Source organism: Sphaerodactylus townsendi, linkage group LG06, assembly GCF_021028975.2.
Source record: "Sphaerodactylus townsendi isolate TG3544 linkage group LG06, MPM_Stown_v2.3, whole genome shotgun sequence".
In the NCBI taxonomy this organism is placed as follows: domain Eukaryota; kingdom Metazoa; phylum Chordata; class Lepidosauria; order Squamata; family Sphaerodactylidae; genus Sphaerodactylus; species Sphaerodactylus townsendi.
The window spans coordinates 45058484-45075541 of NC_059430.1; the positions used below are offsets into that span (position 1 = coordinate 45058484).

The window sequence follows — 17058 nt, forward strand, 5'->3', positions numbered from 1 at the left end:
TATTTTTAAAAACACATATAGTAAGTATAAGCATGTACTATGAGGTATTAGCAGAATGGATTGAATAGAAAACACTTTCATTATGTTTGACTGATGGACAAAAGACTAGTATTTATTTGAATCACTGAAAATTTTAGAAACAAGAAGAAAACATTTCTTAAGGTTTTTATTTCACATAATGGGTTGAGTATTCTGCAGCATTAGGAAAACATGCTGACAGAGGTAAATCTTCCCCACTTCTCCCTTCTACCTGCAGCTGCCTGTGAGTGCCAAAAAGGTGATGCCAGGGGCTGGGACGACTGAAGAGATAAGAATCTGTGCAACACAGGTGGCTGCAATGGAGAAGGTAAGGTAGGTGATGTCACCTCTCCTATCTCTTTTGTCAGCAAAGCCTCCTGAGGAAGAAAGCACTTTACACAAATAGAAAGGATGCATGGGACCTGATCCTATGCAATATTTATGGTCCATTTCGGAGGTGTATCACAGGAAGGCAATCTCTCAACTTGCTCTTTTTACAAAATTTTAAAACTAAGTAGAGAAGATGACAGAAAGAGCGCAGAACAATGTCTGCTATGTATAAATGCATTTCTTGCTGTTACAACTCCAGCAATTACTTTAAAAAACAAGTGAAGAAATGTAAACACAAGCGGTCATCTAATATTACCCACCCCCCACCCCCCCGTCCAATAACACACCAGTAGCAAGAAATGGCACAAGATATTCAGGATTAAAAGCAAAATATATACTGAATTTTTTAAGCGTAGCTTTTATAAGCTATAATGGCATCCTGGAATTACAATTTTTCATTACAAATAATGTCTACTGGCTTGGAAGAAGTTTTTATTACCACGGTACCAATTCTGCAGAAATAGACAGCAGATGGAGCTATACATAAGAAATTCAGTTTGTTTCCCAAGAGAAAAGTCTTTTCTAAATGCCACAACACAAACAACTGACTAAAAGGATCATGTTATTATAGCACTTGATCACCAGTGTTAGAAAAACTCGGGTGAGCAAAGAAGAATTAAATGTATACATACCTGGACTGGTTCTTGCTGTTTAAAAACAGGGCTGAGATCAGGGAGAATTAACTTTACATATTCTTCTTTGGTACACTCCTCCGCAATGAGCAGAACATTAGGCAAAACAAAGGGTACCATATCTGGATTTACAAATTCAGAGGTCAAGTACGGCAAAATCCTTTGCACTATAACACGCTAGAAGAGAACAAATATATTATTTGCAAGGTAGAAATAGTTGCTCTTTTAAATCTCCAAAACACATTTATACAAAGTCCCCAAAATATAGCCAGCAGAAGTTTTCTCATTATCAGCCCAACCAAGGAACTCATCACATGTACAGGAAAATCTACTTGAGTACACTTGAAACATACGATGGTTTCTTCATGGATGCCAGTGGTCCATAATGATGTTAGCAGGGATTCATGTTCTGTATTGCTCCCAAATGTTCATTTACTTCTACTGAGAGAACCAGGAAATCCTGTGCCAGCTTTTTTTGGCCTTATTCTGAATGAAGGAAATTCTCAATCTCAATTAAAAATACTGCAGGCTTTTGAAAATAAACTGTTGTACACTACAGGAGAAATTTCAACTGCCAAGTAAAATAAGAAGCTCTTCAGGTCCTTGCAACCTTTCCCAAAAATGAAGTCTGCTGTGAAGTGACAATGCATGCTTCTAAGTCAGGGGTCCCCAAACTACGGCCCGGGGCCAGATGTGGCCCCCTGAAGGCATTTATCCGGCCCGCCAGGCATGGCGGCGATGGCTCCATTCATGTGCAGTGGGGGCTCGAGGGAGAGGAGGAACCAGCCCCAACAGCTGTTGATTGCAATTACATGATGGCACCCCCAAATCTCCATGAATTTTCTGACCCAGAGTTGGAAACCTTACATGTGGCAACGCCTGCTCCGCCCTTCCCTCTCAGCTACTCCATGTGTTGCTCTCAGGCTTTCTGTTCTGCCTCACTCCCATTGGCATCAGCCAGGCTGGCGAATAGCTCGCTGGCTGCTAGGGAGGAAAGAACCCAGGAAGATACCTGATCCTGGGTTAGATGGAATGCTTCATTGGGAAAGTTCTGCTTTTTTTTTTACAGGGGAAGGTATTTCACAGCCTCCCCAACAATATTTGGAGCCCACCCTGTACTTGACATACTTTGGTCACTGTTCTAAAAATAGACCATGACAGAAAGGCTGAAAGGTGAAATCAAACATTTTACAATCATTTGTGCATAGGAATTTGTTCATAGTTTTTTTTAGTCCGGCCCTCCAACAGTCTGAGGGACAGTGAACTGGCCCCCTGTTTAAAAAGTTTGGGGACCCCTGTTCTAAGTCATAGCAAGAAGGAGGAGGAGGAAGAGGAGGAGGAGTTTGGATTTATATCCCCCCTTTCTCTCCTGTAGGAGACTCAAAGGAGCTTACAATCTCCTTGCCCTTCCCCCCTCACAACAAACACCCTGTGAGGTAGGTGGGGCTGAGAGAGCTCCGGGAAGATGTGACTAGCCTAAGGTCACTCAGCTGGCGTGTGTGGGAGTGCACAGGCTAATCTGAATTCCCAGATAAGCCTCCACAGCTCAGGCGGCAGAGCGGGGAATCAAACCCAGTTCCTCCAGATTAGAATGCACCTGTTCTTAACCACTACGCCATTGCTGCAGGATGGTGTATCATAACAAGGATCTAATACTATAATCTGACCTTGGGCAGTTTTGGTAGAACCTTTGGCAGTCCTTTAAAAAACTGTGACTTTTGAAGATTATCCCTTTGGAATAAAGAATCAAAGTACTGTAGTGTCACTGCCCCAACATCATCAAAGAAGGGTATCTAAAAAGAAAGATACAAAAGTTACCTTTGAAATAATATACAGGTTGTCCACTTCAGTTGTCCCCCAAAACACTGTATTTTTATGATAAATTACAACAATAAAAGCATAGATAGCAAAGAGGCATAAACTTCTGCATAGAGGCATAAACTTGTGCAAAGAGGCATAAACACAGTTGAAATAGGAAACATCTCTCCTTGCGTCTTCATAAATATGACCTATTTTCTAGACAGCAACAAAACATCATCTTCTAAAAAAAGCACCTTCTGTGAAAACAGTTCCAGTGAATCACTGAATACTTGCTTAGGGTAATAAAGCAGAAAGTTTAACCTCATATGAAAAAACACAAAATAAAGGCATTTAAGGATCTTCAAAACCAGAACAATGTTCAAAATAACATTCAAAGTTCATTTTACAACTATTTTACAACTATTTGTACAACTATTTTAAATGGCTGCTTCTGCTCACACACTCACCTTAGTCATTTGGTCTGCATCTGGCCTGACTGCAGGAGTCACATTTAACAGTAGCTTTACGTGCTCATGGACTTGCTCTGGAATGTTCTGCAGGGTGCTGGAACCTAAGCGACTAAGCTGCATAAACAAGTATGCCATACGCCACCATTAATATCAGACAAAATCCTATAGATCGCATGCATTCTGGCTAAAAAACAACCCAGTTCTATACCAGTAATACAACTTCTGTAGTCTATAGTTCTATTATCTGCATAATTCATACAAATAAAGCTATCAGGTATATTTATGCACACATCTGTGAACAGTGAGTTTGTGAACAAATAAAATGTAACAACAGATCCTGCTTCAACCAAAAATGGGACAGGCAAAAAGTTCTCCATTTTACCTATTTCTTGGAAATCCCCCTTGGACTCCAGAAATATCACAAGGCACAGCCACTTTTTTACTTTTACTTTGCCTAGCTTTGAAGATAAGCCAGTCATAGCTTGCAGTGGATTCTCCCTCCACACTGCTCTGGCTCCTTTGATGCTGTGGGAAAGAACCAGTGCAGTGGTGGGGCTGCACTCCATATTACCAGTTTGGCAACTCAGCAGACACTGTTGGACATTATGCCCCGATCAGTTGCAACTCTGAGCAGGGGCCAGCTGGGTATAGAGTTGCCAACCTCCAGGTGGTAACTGGAGATCTCCCACTATTACAGTGGTGGTGAACCTTTGGCACTCCAGATGTTATGGACTACAATTCCCATCAGCCCCTGCCAGAACGGCCAATTGGCCATGCTGGCAGGGGCTGATGGGAATTGTAGTCCATAACATCTGGAGTGCCAAAGGTTCGCCACCACGGCACTATTACAACTGATCTCCAGGCGACAGGGATTAGTTCCCCTGGAAGAAATGGCTGCTTGGGAAGACAGATTCTATGGCATAATACCCCATTGAAGTTCCTTCCCAAACCCCACCCTCCTCAGGCTCCATGCCCCAAATCGCCAGGTACTTCTCTATTCAGAGATGGCAACCCTAGGTTGGCACCAATGAAGCAGTGCAAATAGTAGTAAATCTTAAGTGAACTGTTGATGCCAGAGCAGATCACAGTGATTCTAGGGCCTAGGGTAAAATCATGGATGGGGCTACAGAACTTCTGCCCCCATTTTAGATCCGCCCCCACCAGGCCCATGCCAGGGCCAAAAATTGGCTCTCAAGACCAGATGCTGAGGTGGCAGGTTTACGGATGGCTGCCATGGAGCTGGCAACTAAGAGTGGGGTGGGCTTGCACATGGTCACAACCAAGCTGGTTGCCCAAGTCCCAAAGGGAGCTGATGTATGTGGTGGTGGGGTCTGGCTCTTCCTGTTCTTCCCCCTTCCAGCATAGGGGTGGAACCAGTTGGAGACTGCAGAGTTAAAACTCCTCTCCCTTCCCTGCACAGCCCCTATACTTATTGACACCTTACGAGCCAGTAATTTGCAATTTATCTACCAAGAAAAACAGTCATCTTTGTTTCACTGGCTTAATCTCCAACATCTCAAGATTTGAAATGCACAGGGTAAGACATGATGATATCAGGGGGTGGACACTGGTGATATCATACATTCCACTTAGTTCCATTCAAAATAGCTTGTGGCCCAGGTAATCGCATGAGTTACATCCTTGATGTATGCTTAAGCACTGCAGGACAGTATCCTCTCTTCTTTTTTATTTAAAATGTTTGGGTATGAAATTCTTTTCAAAAGGCAAAATAGGGGGCATACTCTACTTAACAGCCTATTATATTTTGATTATCAATGAATTTTTCTTCTTAGCAGAATTATCCCTGTTTTCCCTGGAGGAACCCTTGCCCATTCAGAACTAACTTACTACGCTGAAAGGTAAGAATGTATTTTGGAGTAACAGGATCTGTAAAGTAAAAAGGCTACTGAACTTACACTCTTCTTTTTTTTAAAAAAAACACTGCAAGACTAACAGATTCTCCTGAAGAAACCTCTTGGGTTAAATGCATGGGGAATTTTATTGGAGTACTAAATATATTTTTACCTATTTTGCATGACTGGCCTTGGCCTTATTCTTTACTCTCCTGTGAGTGGTGCAACTCTCCTGTGAGTGGTGCAACACAATTGAGCATGACACCCAGAGACAACAAGGCATCAAGTGGGAAGACATGCTGGTTTTCCTAATTGTACGCATGCCTTCTACTTCATGATTGTTCAATAATTTTTCCTACACTGACTAAAGAATAGATTGGGCTGTCCTGAAGCAGCTCCTGTGTATTTTCTGTAGCTACAGCTAAAGGCCAGTCTGAGAACCAATGATTAACAAATCAAGGTCCACAGTAATTTTTAGAGTGGCCAAAAACTACTGTAGTTCTTCCTTCACAATATCAATGCTTTCAAATATAAGTTTAACAGGTTTATAATATAGTCTTAATCACAGATACCTGATCCAGCTGCCTACTGAAACTTTTATATATATCTTGCTTGTTGACCTCAAAGATAGGCTTTCCATTATTAAAAACAGCGTGTATAATTGCTCCTAGAGAGTACATGTCGCTGGCTGTTTCACAGCTCACTGCAAGGATGTATTCTGGTGCCAAATATTGGGGATTTGGAAGACACAAAGATGGCAAATTTGGGTCCCATTCTTTGCAAGAGAATTTAGGCTGAAAAGACAAATACCAAAAAAGTTATACAAAACTCCAAGGTATAACTTTAAAATCAAATTACTGAAGTAATACCCCTTAATACTGATAGCAATTAACATCTCAAGTGATTGCAATATGTAAACGAAGGAAGACCTTAACCTATTCATAATAAACCTCATGTTTACTCAAATGCCATCTAGTTTTTCTCGGTGTATTTCCAGAGAAGGAGTGTGTGAGAAATTTGTTTACTTAATGTATCACAGTAAACAGAATCAGTCTGCCAACTATGTTTCAACACTTCTGGATCAGCAAGATAACATTCATTAGCTTATTTTCTACAACATAAACACAAATCATTAAAAAATTTGACTGACAGCTTAACAAAATTTAGCATAACACAGCTTAACATATCAACAGATCAGACCCCACTTCGAAGAAATTTTCACTAGGATATGCCGACTAATTAATTCCAGATGGTAGAAAGCATCCCTTACATTTTTTATAACACATCAGATTTAACACCCTAAACTCAACTAGTAGGAAACTGTTTTCCCCACTTTTCCAAAATCTACTCTTTGCTCAAGATTAAAAAAATCAAGAATCAGACCCACAATATGGTTCAATCAGTGCTTCAGTGTGGATAACAAACAAGTTAAACATCTTGTTACCTCTTGCTCAGATGGATTTGTAGACTGATTACAGAAATCAAACCCCATAATTTTCCATGCTCCACTTTTATTCAAAATTATGTTTTCAGGAGTAAGGTTACCATGGACCATTTTTACACTACTGTGTAGAAATGACAAGCCTTCAGAAACCTGTAAGGAAGGAGATATCCACATCAAAGGATAACTTACGGTGTTCTGTTAAAGTTGATGAACAATTGTACACTTCCCTACGCTGAGTTACTTGAGAGTTTTCTTCCTTGAAAAAGGCTATGCTTCTTAGCCAATAAACATTTACTGAAAGATTTTAAGTTAAAACTTTAAACATCCAAACGTTTAAAAAGCAACAAATCCCTTGACAATGGCAGAACCATTCCTAAAACACTGTGGCAATCTGATACTAAGCTCTAGGTAACACAAAAGAGGAAAAAGGTAAAAACCATTCTGAGAGCTTGCATATATCAGATTCATTTGGATAATCTTGAATATTCCTCAGATTTTAAGGACCTGTCTTTTCAATAACCTGAAAAGTCCTGGATATATTTGGGGAAGCTGAATGTACCCCCAAATATATTCAGGATTTTTCAAGATGACTTTATTGGTCCAATAAAGTATTTTTCCTGGGTATATTTTCAGCTCAATTGCACCCAAATGTATCCAAATAAAATAACCATGTAGTTATATAATATTAGGGAAAAACTTGTCTTCATAGGTAGGTGGACTGCAAGAGTAGTCTATAACTGGGCCAAACCAGTCAGCACCTGGGATAGGGGTTAGAATTTTCACCACCCCTACCATGCTACTCTTTTGTTTCCCCAAAAAATTAATGCCATTCACTTGAATGGGAAAAATGTAAACAAGTTATTTCAACTGGGACTTTCATTAACAGATTATTCCAAGGGTAATCACAAGTTTAAGGTACAGGGGCATCCCCCCCCCCCCTTCAGTTTTCTTCAAAGAATGGTTCTTTCACTAAAACCATATCCACTTATTCTAGCAGTGTTGTTGCTGAGATAGCGAAAAAAGATGGGAAAGTGAAAGGCCAGATGGGGCAAGCATTTCTTTCCTTCATTCTCTCAAGGTCAGCTGTGCTCATAGTAGATTGAAGCAGTTTGTCTTGGCTTTCGAAAAGGGTTAAAAGAACCTGCATAAATTGGAAAGGGCTACATACTAAAGAGTCAATAAGTAGAGAAGCCTAGTCCAATCTATTTTCTAAATAATCCAGGGAATAAAAAGCAGCTATTGCTGTGCACATTTTCCTTCATAAAAACTGATGAAACACTTCCTACAGATTATGTTTTTAAAAAACACCAGGTGGCTATGGTGCAACTTTTTAGGGGGTGGGGGCAAAAACAGCAGTTCTTTTTCTTTAGGCAAATGTTACGATTACTGGAGTCCGACTCATGTTACTGAATAATCAAAGTTGAAAGATATAAGAACACGAGAAAACATAGTGTTACAGAATAGCTGCAAGGTCCGACTCATGCAGATATTTCCAGCAGTGGAAACCCAGTTAAGTGGCTCTGCTGAATTTGCTAATAAAAGTCAAAATATTCATAACATCATTATATTTACCTAAGACAGAAAAATAAATGAAAAAATACAGTAGCTAAAACAAATACCTGAAGCAAACCATATTTTGTTTCTACATCATAAAGTTTGTATTCTTTGATGTCAGAGGGCACAGGTGAAGGAAGATTGTCCCAACTGCCAAGTACATTAGCTAAACTTGCACAAACTGGTTCTGTACAAAAGGCCAAACAGTCCCTAAAACGAAACAATTTGACAAATAACAAAATGTCCTGAATACCATTCAGAATAAGAACAAACTAGATAAGCAGGCAGATGGAGAGTTTTATAGCAAAGAAGAAGTCAAGCTATATTGCAGAACGAAAAATCCAAACATAATTTCAAATATACATTTTTCACAATATTAATTGCTGCATAACATAAACATAGAAGGAACATAAAACAAACATAGCTAGAAAAAGGAAGTGTATTGTGACAAAGGATATTCAGGAAGTAGCAGCTGGTGCTGGGCTTTTCTGTTATGACACTGAACATGTGAACCACAGCAGCCAAACCCAGAGATCAACATTTCTTCTAAACCTAAAGATGTACCATATCTGCCCCATAGCCACAAGGATGCAGCCAAACACCAAAAAATCTTAAGGGGATAGTACAGAAATTGGGTTTTCTTGACAACATCCTTGAATTAGTCAGATATGAGCTTTGCCTCAAAAGGATTTCCTGCCTCCAACAAGAACAAGGAAACCAGAACTAGAGATACATCTTCTAATACACTTGAAAAAAGCAGACTCAATCTCCAGATTAATTCTAGCTAACCTTATGTAATCTGGCCATTTTCAAAAAGTTATTCTCACTAGATGAAATGAATATTGATATCTTTTTTAAAAAAGTCATATCAGTAATTATTTTAGTTATAAAGAAACTTGCCGAGATTCTTCTAATGGATGTTGCACAGTTAGCAGCCGAGGATGCCGAAGCCTTGTTAGCTGCTGAACTCCTCGTTTTAAAGAATCAATAATTTGATCTTTCTCAAATTTCTGATATTTGTCCATTAGCTTTTTATCAAACACAAAAACTGCCACTTCCTAAAAAATAAGCACAAATTACAATTAAAACATAATACAAGAAATTGAAGTTTAAGTACTTTTGTAAACAACATATTATTGGCTTTGACTTTTATAGTAAAGCAATAATTAGCTGTTGCTATTCTTCCAGCGCATCCAAAGGGGGGGAAGGGCTTGTGGGAGCAGCACACTATTATATCAGCGCATTTGCCCTCCCTGGGGCACTTACCCTAGTGGAAGGCTGGTTGTCCCACTGCTCTGCCACTGCAGAACCTGGAAGTACGGCTGGGTGGCACTGGCATCCCACTTGGACACCAGTGTGGGAAGGGGCGGCCGGGACATTCCAGGGGCGTTCCCCAGCTGGATTGAGGGCCAGTGGCACAGTGCACTGGTCATTGGATGTACTCCTTGCACTGACTCCTGCCTTTCGGTGGCGTATGTCCATTCAGCCCTATGGGTCTTTCCGGAAGTGGGGATATCCAGGTCTTTTCCCTGCTCCTCGTGCCACTGAAAAGCCTTCTGGAGGCAGTGATGCAGCACTGCATCGGCACTGCAGCCCACTGCCTCCAGGTTTGGCAGGGCTGCCTGAAAGCCATTTTAAATGCATGCTTGTGACTGCATTATTTCTTCAGAAATTTCCTTCATAAAAATGAGCTCTTTACTTCATAAAGTGTTGAGCTCACTATGCCTTTACCAGTGTTATAAAATGCAAAAGTTTACTAAGTGAAGTGTTGCCACTGTTGCTATTGCACCTCTATGCTGTGAAAAGATCCACTGCTTGAACTACTGTCTGTTAGCCAGATGTTAAAGGCCTCTATGTTAAAGAAAAAGCAGACACTAACAGTACTGGAAATTTATGGCATTTGTTATAATCTAAGTTTAACAGTGCAAAAGGGAGACTGATCAAGTATCAAAACAACTGAAAAATTAAGTTCACAGATACCAGTTGGCCAAATCCATCACATCCTCCACAAAACTGAACAAAATGCTTGCCCAATACCAGTTATGTAAAGAATGGTAGTCTGCAAACAGAGACAGTTGGGTCTCAATGAGTAACACTGCTTACATAGAAAAACAAATGCTAGTATTTTATATTTTTGTGGCAAACAAGCTGCTTTAGGTCCAAATCGTATATTAGATAGGGACACATGGGAATAGTGACCCAACTTTAAAACAACAACAAAGCACAGCTACTTTGGGAAGAAGTAACTTAGAATGCCAAAGCAGTGGAGGAAGGAGGTGATACTTAACCCTTTCCCTGTTCCGAACTACTTAGGAGCTTTACCTTTCCAGGTGCTCAAATATTTCAGATCATCAAGGGAAAAGGCTGCTGGGGTATGTGTGAGAGCTGAAGTGGGGAAAACAGCGGAATGGGAACGGTTAAGAACTCATTATCTCCCTCACAGCATTTCTTTTCTAAATTCCCACCTTTCAAAATAACTCTACTTGTAAAAGAGAGAACCAGGCATTCTTACATGCCTAAGACTATATAGTTTATTTCCTTTTATTAAATTGTATTCACAAACTTATTTATGCATGTGTTCAGCACGCAGTTTGCTTAAACTCATTAAGTGCAGAGTAAAAAATAAAAGTAGTTCACGGAGTTTAATAAATAATGCGACTCAATTCACAGTGTCCCATATTTTAAGTACACTATAATTTACAGTAAACTGATGTTGAAAATTTCTTAGCTAGAATTAAAGTACATCTATCAGACAATCACAAGATTCTAAAATCTGTCAGGAAAGCCTCGCTGAAAGTGTTTTCATCATTAGGTGAAGTAAACTACACCATACAAATGGTTCTCTTCATATTGGGTTAACCTCCATTTATTCCTGGAAATCACCTGTGTATGTCTCACTTTCAAAGGCTTGCTATATCTTTTTATTCCAGTAAATATTTGGAATCCACCAAAACCAAATTTTAAAGATTTTTAGTTGAGGAGTTTTATTTTTAGCACTGATGATCTGGCAGGGTGGTTCTATGGTGTTAGTTTGTGGGCAGCTACTACACCAGGATAAGGAGCCACGTGGCGTAGTGGTTAAGTGCTTGCACTGCCACTCACATGGTCAGGAGTTCAAGCCCCCTGTGGGTCAGTTATTCTGGCAGCTGGGTCATGGTCAACTCAGCCATCCATCCATTCCTTGGTCGGTAAATGAGTACCTAGCACATAGCTAGGGGGTAAAGAATAGCCGGGGAAAGCAATGGCAAACTACCCCACAAAAATGGCTTGCCTATGAAATCACTGCTTGCAGTGGTACCCCAGGGTCAGACACGACTGAAGGGGAAACTTTACCTTTACTACACCAGGGCAAAAGTCAGCATGCTCAACTAACAGCAAAGTCAGCAGCATATAACAACAGCTGCAGAAATAAAGACAAATGATACCAATACTGGCAGATGCTTCCATAGAACCCTGGAAACTCAGCCAACCATCCAGCATCCCAGTGTTATTCACCAATGGTGCCCCCACTAAAGACACCATGTGGCAACCCAGTATACATACTCCTCCTTGCTAAGGTTCCTTCCACACATGCAGAATAATGAACTTTCAATGCACTTTGCAGCTGTGCAGAATAGCAAAATCCACTTGTAAACAATTGCGAAAGTGGATTGAAAGTGCATTATTCTGCATGTGCGGAAGGGATCTAAGAATTACATATATCAAGATGCTTGTCATAGGGTTTCATGACTCTGGCTCTATGTAAACAGAATTAGAAGCAGAGAAGTGGGAACACGGGCAATGTAGCACTTTGTACTAACCATCCACACACAAGAAGAAATAGAGAGAAGATGGCTAACACTTGTCTTTTCAAAACACTTGCAGGTACCATGATCCTGAACATATACACAATTGCAATTATCATAATTGACGACAGTTAAGGTACTTGTACTATTTCCAACAACCTCACCTGTTTCGTAGACTTTTTAGTGCCATTAAAAATCTTCCAGGCAAGCCCATTGCCACCACTAGCAATATGTCGGCCAACATCAAATTCCCTGGTAACTGGGTTTCCCATTACTGCACTAGTGACATCTGCAGTCACTTTTGTAACAGTGCTCTTCAATTTGTTTAGCATAGACTCCATTATTACAACTATATGCTGGTATGTCTGCCTGCAAAGAAAATAATGTTTAAAATTGTCTCGGGACGTTTTACTAAGACAACATAAATGCCAAAAAACACAGTCACTAAATAGAAAGAAGCTTTTTAGAGTAAGCTCTGGAGATGAAAATTCAACCTTCATTACTAACTCATGACAACAGTGATATGTTTGCTTACAGTTTAGATGTTAGACATCAACCATTTAGGCAAATGGACTTTTTAAATGGGGAAATCAGAATTTCCTCATATCGAGATCAAGATATCCATTAAGAGTCCATCTAAGACAATGCAGAAATTCATTTAATTATTGCAACGAGGATTCCCAGGAACACGTGAGAAGTGAAGAAAGATCAGGGATTAAATTTGTTAAACTTTTTTCTTCATTCTATTACAATAGACAAATAGCTGTACTCTTGTAAATCACTCAGAAGCAACTGGATGTGTGGTGGGTTTTCCAGGCTGTTTGGCCGTGGTCTGGGGACCAATCAGTAAGTGTTTGGGTGGATTGGTCCCCACCCTGGGACATGGACATGTTTAAGAGCCATTATAAACTGCTTCATGTTTTATGTTCTGGCTGTGTTATTGACTACAAATTTGTATTAACTTTTATAATATTTTAGGTTTTTAATTATGTTTTATTTGCAAGGTTTCTTGGGCAAATTTACTGGAGAGGCAGCATAGAAATTTTCTAAATAAAATAAATAGAAGGTCTTAGCAGCTATATGGTGTGCTGGAAACCAAAGGCATTTGTACAATACAGAACACCCTTCAAAACATTATTGCTCTAAAAAAACCCAAATTTTAAAGAACACTGTATTTTTCTGCCAATTGGATGGGTTACTCTTTAGTTCTAACTCTAGAATATAATGCATGATTCAGTTAACATAATGGCATGGTTCAGAAAATCCTCTACACAGAGCATAAGAGATGAGCATAAGAGATTCATGGACTGCTTTGTACATGGTGCCAATTTCCATCTGCAGTTTAGTGCTAAACATAATCTGACATGACATCTGAATCAGCAAACTATGGTTCATACTTTTCCTCCAAACAACAATTGAAAATCATCTTTCAAAATGGGTTTTCAATTCTGGTTGTGAGAGAGCATTAATAGATCACCAATTCAGATGATATGGCCAAACTGATAACAGATCTATATGCAAGAAGAGAGTATGCAGGTTTATGGATTGTTTCTGACGTTAGACCATGGTTTGGAAGATCCTCTGAACTGAGATTGTTTCTTGACTCATAAAAAGGACAATGTTAAATACTTCAAAACTGAAAGAAGACAATATGCTCTTCATGAAAATGTCAAAAATTAGAAGACACAGTAAAAATGATAAGGAAATTGGAAGCCAAATTTCTTCAGGTTTGCTCACATAACTAGGCATGTTTAGCTTTACTAAAAGGTTAAGCTGTGCAAATAACAATACTTTGAAAATATTTAATGAAAATGACAGAAGTGAGGGAAAGGACTACAATTTATCTTCTGAGAGTACAAGTGACAATATATTTAAAGTACATAGCAATATTGGTTTTGCAAGGATACTATGTCTTGGGGCAGAAACTTAGAGTACATGACCCAGTAAACTCCTTAAAGTCACTTGCCTTGAAAACTCAATGGGGTTACCATAAGATGGCTGAGGTATGAAAGCAAAAAGAGAGGAATCTATGACACTGTACCAATCACCACAGCTTAGTGAATTTTTCTGGAAGCAAATAAATACAGCTCTGGACCTTGGACCTATAAGTTTGGACAACTTTCCCATGGGCTTGTGTTACAAAGAAGTGAGTTCTGTAATAGAGGTTGCAAAAAAAAATCTACAATATGAACACACATTCCTGTTGCATTCCATGTACATTTGGCGGAATACTGGTGCCAGTTAGGGCTTTTGAAAGACAAACATGATAAGCAGAGCAGTTTTCAGTCTCAACTGAATGGATCACAAATAGATCACAGCTCAAACAGGAAGCAAATAAATGACTAAACGCAGAAGTGTCCAAATGCTTAAAAAAAAAACCTTTGATATGTTGACAGCTGAAATTAGAACGACAACAAACAAGCAAACGATCCCTGTGGTCGAAGATCTGCAACACTTCCTTATGAGTTTCTAAACAGAAAAAAAAATCCCTCGGCAAGATCCTTCCTTCTCTACTCGATCTTTAGGCTACTGCTCGGGTTTTATCAGAAGGGATCCGGATTTCCCACTCCCCGCCAGCCCGCTGACAACACCAACTGTCTGGGACTGGAGACGACATGGAGGCCGGCAACGGTGCCAGGACCCCGCTCTCCGCGCAGGTGCCTTCTGCGCCTACTCCACCCAGGCCCTAACCTGTTGGAGGGGTAGGTGGACTCTTCCTCTCCAGGGTATCCAGGGCATCCACCCGCAACTTCCATCCACTCCACGCCAGGCCCCGCAGCTCACCTCCACCTGAAGAAAGAGTGGTGCGCCCACAGTGGGGCGTGGCTGACCAGCACAGACCCCGGCTCACTCAGTCCATGGCGCCGGCCACCTCAGCACAGCCCCACGTCGCCCAGCCCCATCGAGCCCCCCCGGCCACTCGCCCTCCCGGTCGCTTCCGCCGCCAAGAAATCGCCTCCGCTGCTGTCACAGGGAGGAAAAACAGGACGCGGCAGCGGCGGCCGGAAGTTGTGGCGGAGGAAGCCCCGCCCACCGCCTCGCGCCTGCATCTCCCGGGGCGGCAAGTTTGACTCTCCGGTTTCCTAGGAGGATCCTTCGGCAGCGGCGGCTGAGCTTGGGGCGGGCCGGTGCTAGCCGCGGTAGCGGGATTCGTTAGCGTTGCTCCGTTGCTGGTGGACTTTTGGCTTGCTTTTTCCCGTGCGCTTTTGTTGTTCTCTCTTTTTGCAAATCGGGATGTTTTCTCGGGTGGTATGGATTGAGCCCGGTGGAAGTTGCAGTGGTGGAAGATGGGCGTTTAAGAATTTAAAAAGCTTTGAAGGCCAACACGTTATTGACTTTTTTTTCACCAAGAAATGGACTTTAAACTATCATAACAGATGCACAGTGGAGGGAATAAGAAAACCTGCTGCCTGAGCGCCTTATCTGGCCCCTTAAGAGGGTTTATAAGGCCAATTAAGACAACCTCCCCCTCCTTTGGTGTTCCCAGTCTGGCCAGGTGAGCTCACCAGTGATTCATCAGCCCAGGTACCCACCCACTTGGCCTTGTGAGCCATCCCACATATGCCAATCGAGGTTGTAGAGCCTACTGGACACTCGCCAGGTGAGGCAGCCATACCTCCCCCCGCCCCAAGTGCTGCTCCCCATGTAGAATCTATCTGGTCTACCCCTCTTCAATGCTTTTCAAACCCTGCAGGGGTTGAAAAATATTGGAGGGTCAATCCTGCAAGCAGGGCTGTTTGCTCAATGCTGCATGAAGACCTTTCTCCCTCCTGCCTGTTAGCTCCAGGCGGGCATGAGAAATGGCAGTGAAGGGAAATGAGATCTGACTGTTATTTGATTATTTATAACCCAGAAAACCCACAACACCCTTGTTATTTGGCTTTTTGCCCCAGGTGTATTTGGCTTTTCAAATACACCAGGTTTTTTTTGTGATTTGGGTTTAATGAATCACCAAGCCTAGGTCCATGTTTTTTTTTTTAGCTGTTCAAGGGTGAAACCTTTGTGTAAATTTTAGTCAATTGGTTTTAACATAATTTGCATTTTACCACTTTTTATATACCATTAAAGGTATTGTATTTGTATTTGTTTTTTTAGCTGTTTAATAGTCTGCTCCTAACACGAGGGCTGTTCTGTCAGTATCACTGTAGACTGCTCTATTTGTTTTATGCTAACATTAGCATGTTTTAGTTATGAATGGCCTCAGGTTGGTCTGGAGAGGTGGCATACACATTTTATGACTTTATGTTGAATTTATTGATAGTGTATTGCTGCTGAGCATTATATAATGATTATGAGCCATGGGCTCTACCTTGGAGAACCAAGGTCAATTCCCCACTCCTCCACATGAATCCTGCTGGGTGAATTTGCACCAGTCACAGAGTTCTCAGTACTCACAGCCCTCATGGAAGCAGGCAATTGCAACCTCCCTCCAAATGTCATCTGCCTTGAAAATCATAGGGGGGGGGGGTGTCTCAGCTGTGACTTGGCACTTCCCACCACCATATTGCTGCTGCCATAGATGGCCTGAACTAGCCTGATATCATCAGCTCTTGGATGCTAAAGAGAATCACCACTGGTTAATACTTGGGTGGGAGATAACCACAGAAGTCAAGGGTTGTTAGATAGAGGAAGGCAATGGCAAACCACCTCTGACCAGCTTGATTTGAAAACCATACAGGGGTGCCAGTGGTCAGATGCAACATTTTCTACTTCATTTGTACCCTGCCTTTCTCCCCAACAGGGACACAAGGCAGCTTACATCATTTTCCTTGCTTCCATTATAATATGATTGCACTTTCCACAACTGTATTGCAGACATGGAGAAGTGGAAAATACACACAAATAAAGCACTGTAGGAACTGTAGAGATAGTGCAGAAGAGCAATGAAAATGACTAGATGTTCTTAAGATTCCGAAAGAGTATAGGGCTATTCATTAAAGGCTACCTTTAATGATCATGCATGTTTCTTCAGTGCTTTTTTTACCCTTCTTCTGGCAGTCCCATTGTCATGGTTACTATACTTCCAAGATTTTATACAAAAATAGGAGCAGCCTGGAATCATTCTAGCATTCTTACATATTAATGAAAATTATATTTTGCTCAATGTATGCA

At 40.9% G+C, this 17058-nt stretch overlaps 1 protein-coding gene across 3 annotated transcripts in view; it reads right to left on the reverse strand.

Moving 5' to 3' along the window:
- The window catches only part of SCYL2 (SCY1 like pseudokinase 2), a 28727-nt gene extending 13816 nt beyond the window's left edge, over positions 1-14911 (reverse strand). For 2 of the 3 annotated variants that reach the window (XM_048500213.1, XM_048500212.1), the window contains exons 1-9: positions 14731-14911; positions 12111-12315; positions 9062-9219; positions 8227-8371; positions 6608-6757; positions 5736-5957; positions 3308-3424; positions 2708-2833; positions 1041-1217 (exon numbers count right to left, since the gene is read on the reverse strand). In XM_048500213.1, coding sequence (XP_048356170.1) covers positions 1041-1217; positions 2708-2833; positions 3308-3424; positions 5736-5957; positions 6608-6757; positions 8227-8371; positions 9062-9219; positions 12111-12287 — 1272 coding nt within the window. In that variant the 5' untranslated portion in view covers positions 12288-12315; positions 14731-14911. Of the gene's footprint in view, positions 1-1040; positions 1218-2707; positions 2834-3307; positions 3425-5735; positions 5958-6607; positions 6758-8226; positions 8372-9061; positions 9220-10483; positions 10547-12110; positions 12316-14730 lie in introns of those variants that run through there. The other variant, XM_048500214.1, reaches the window with a different exon arrangement.
- Positions 14912-17058: the final 2147 nt, after the last annotated feature.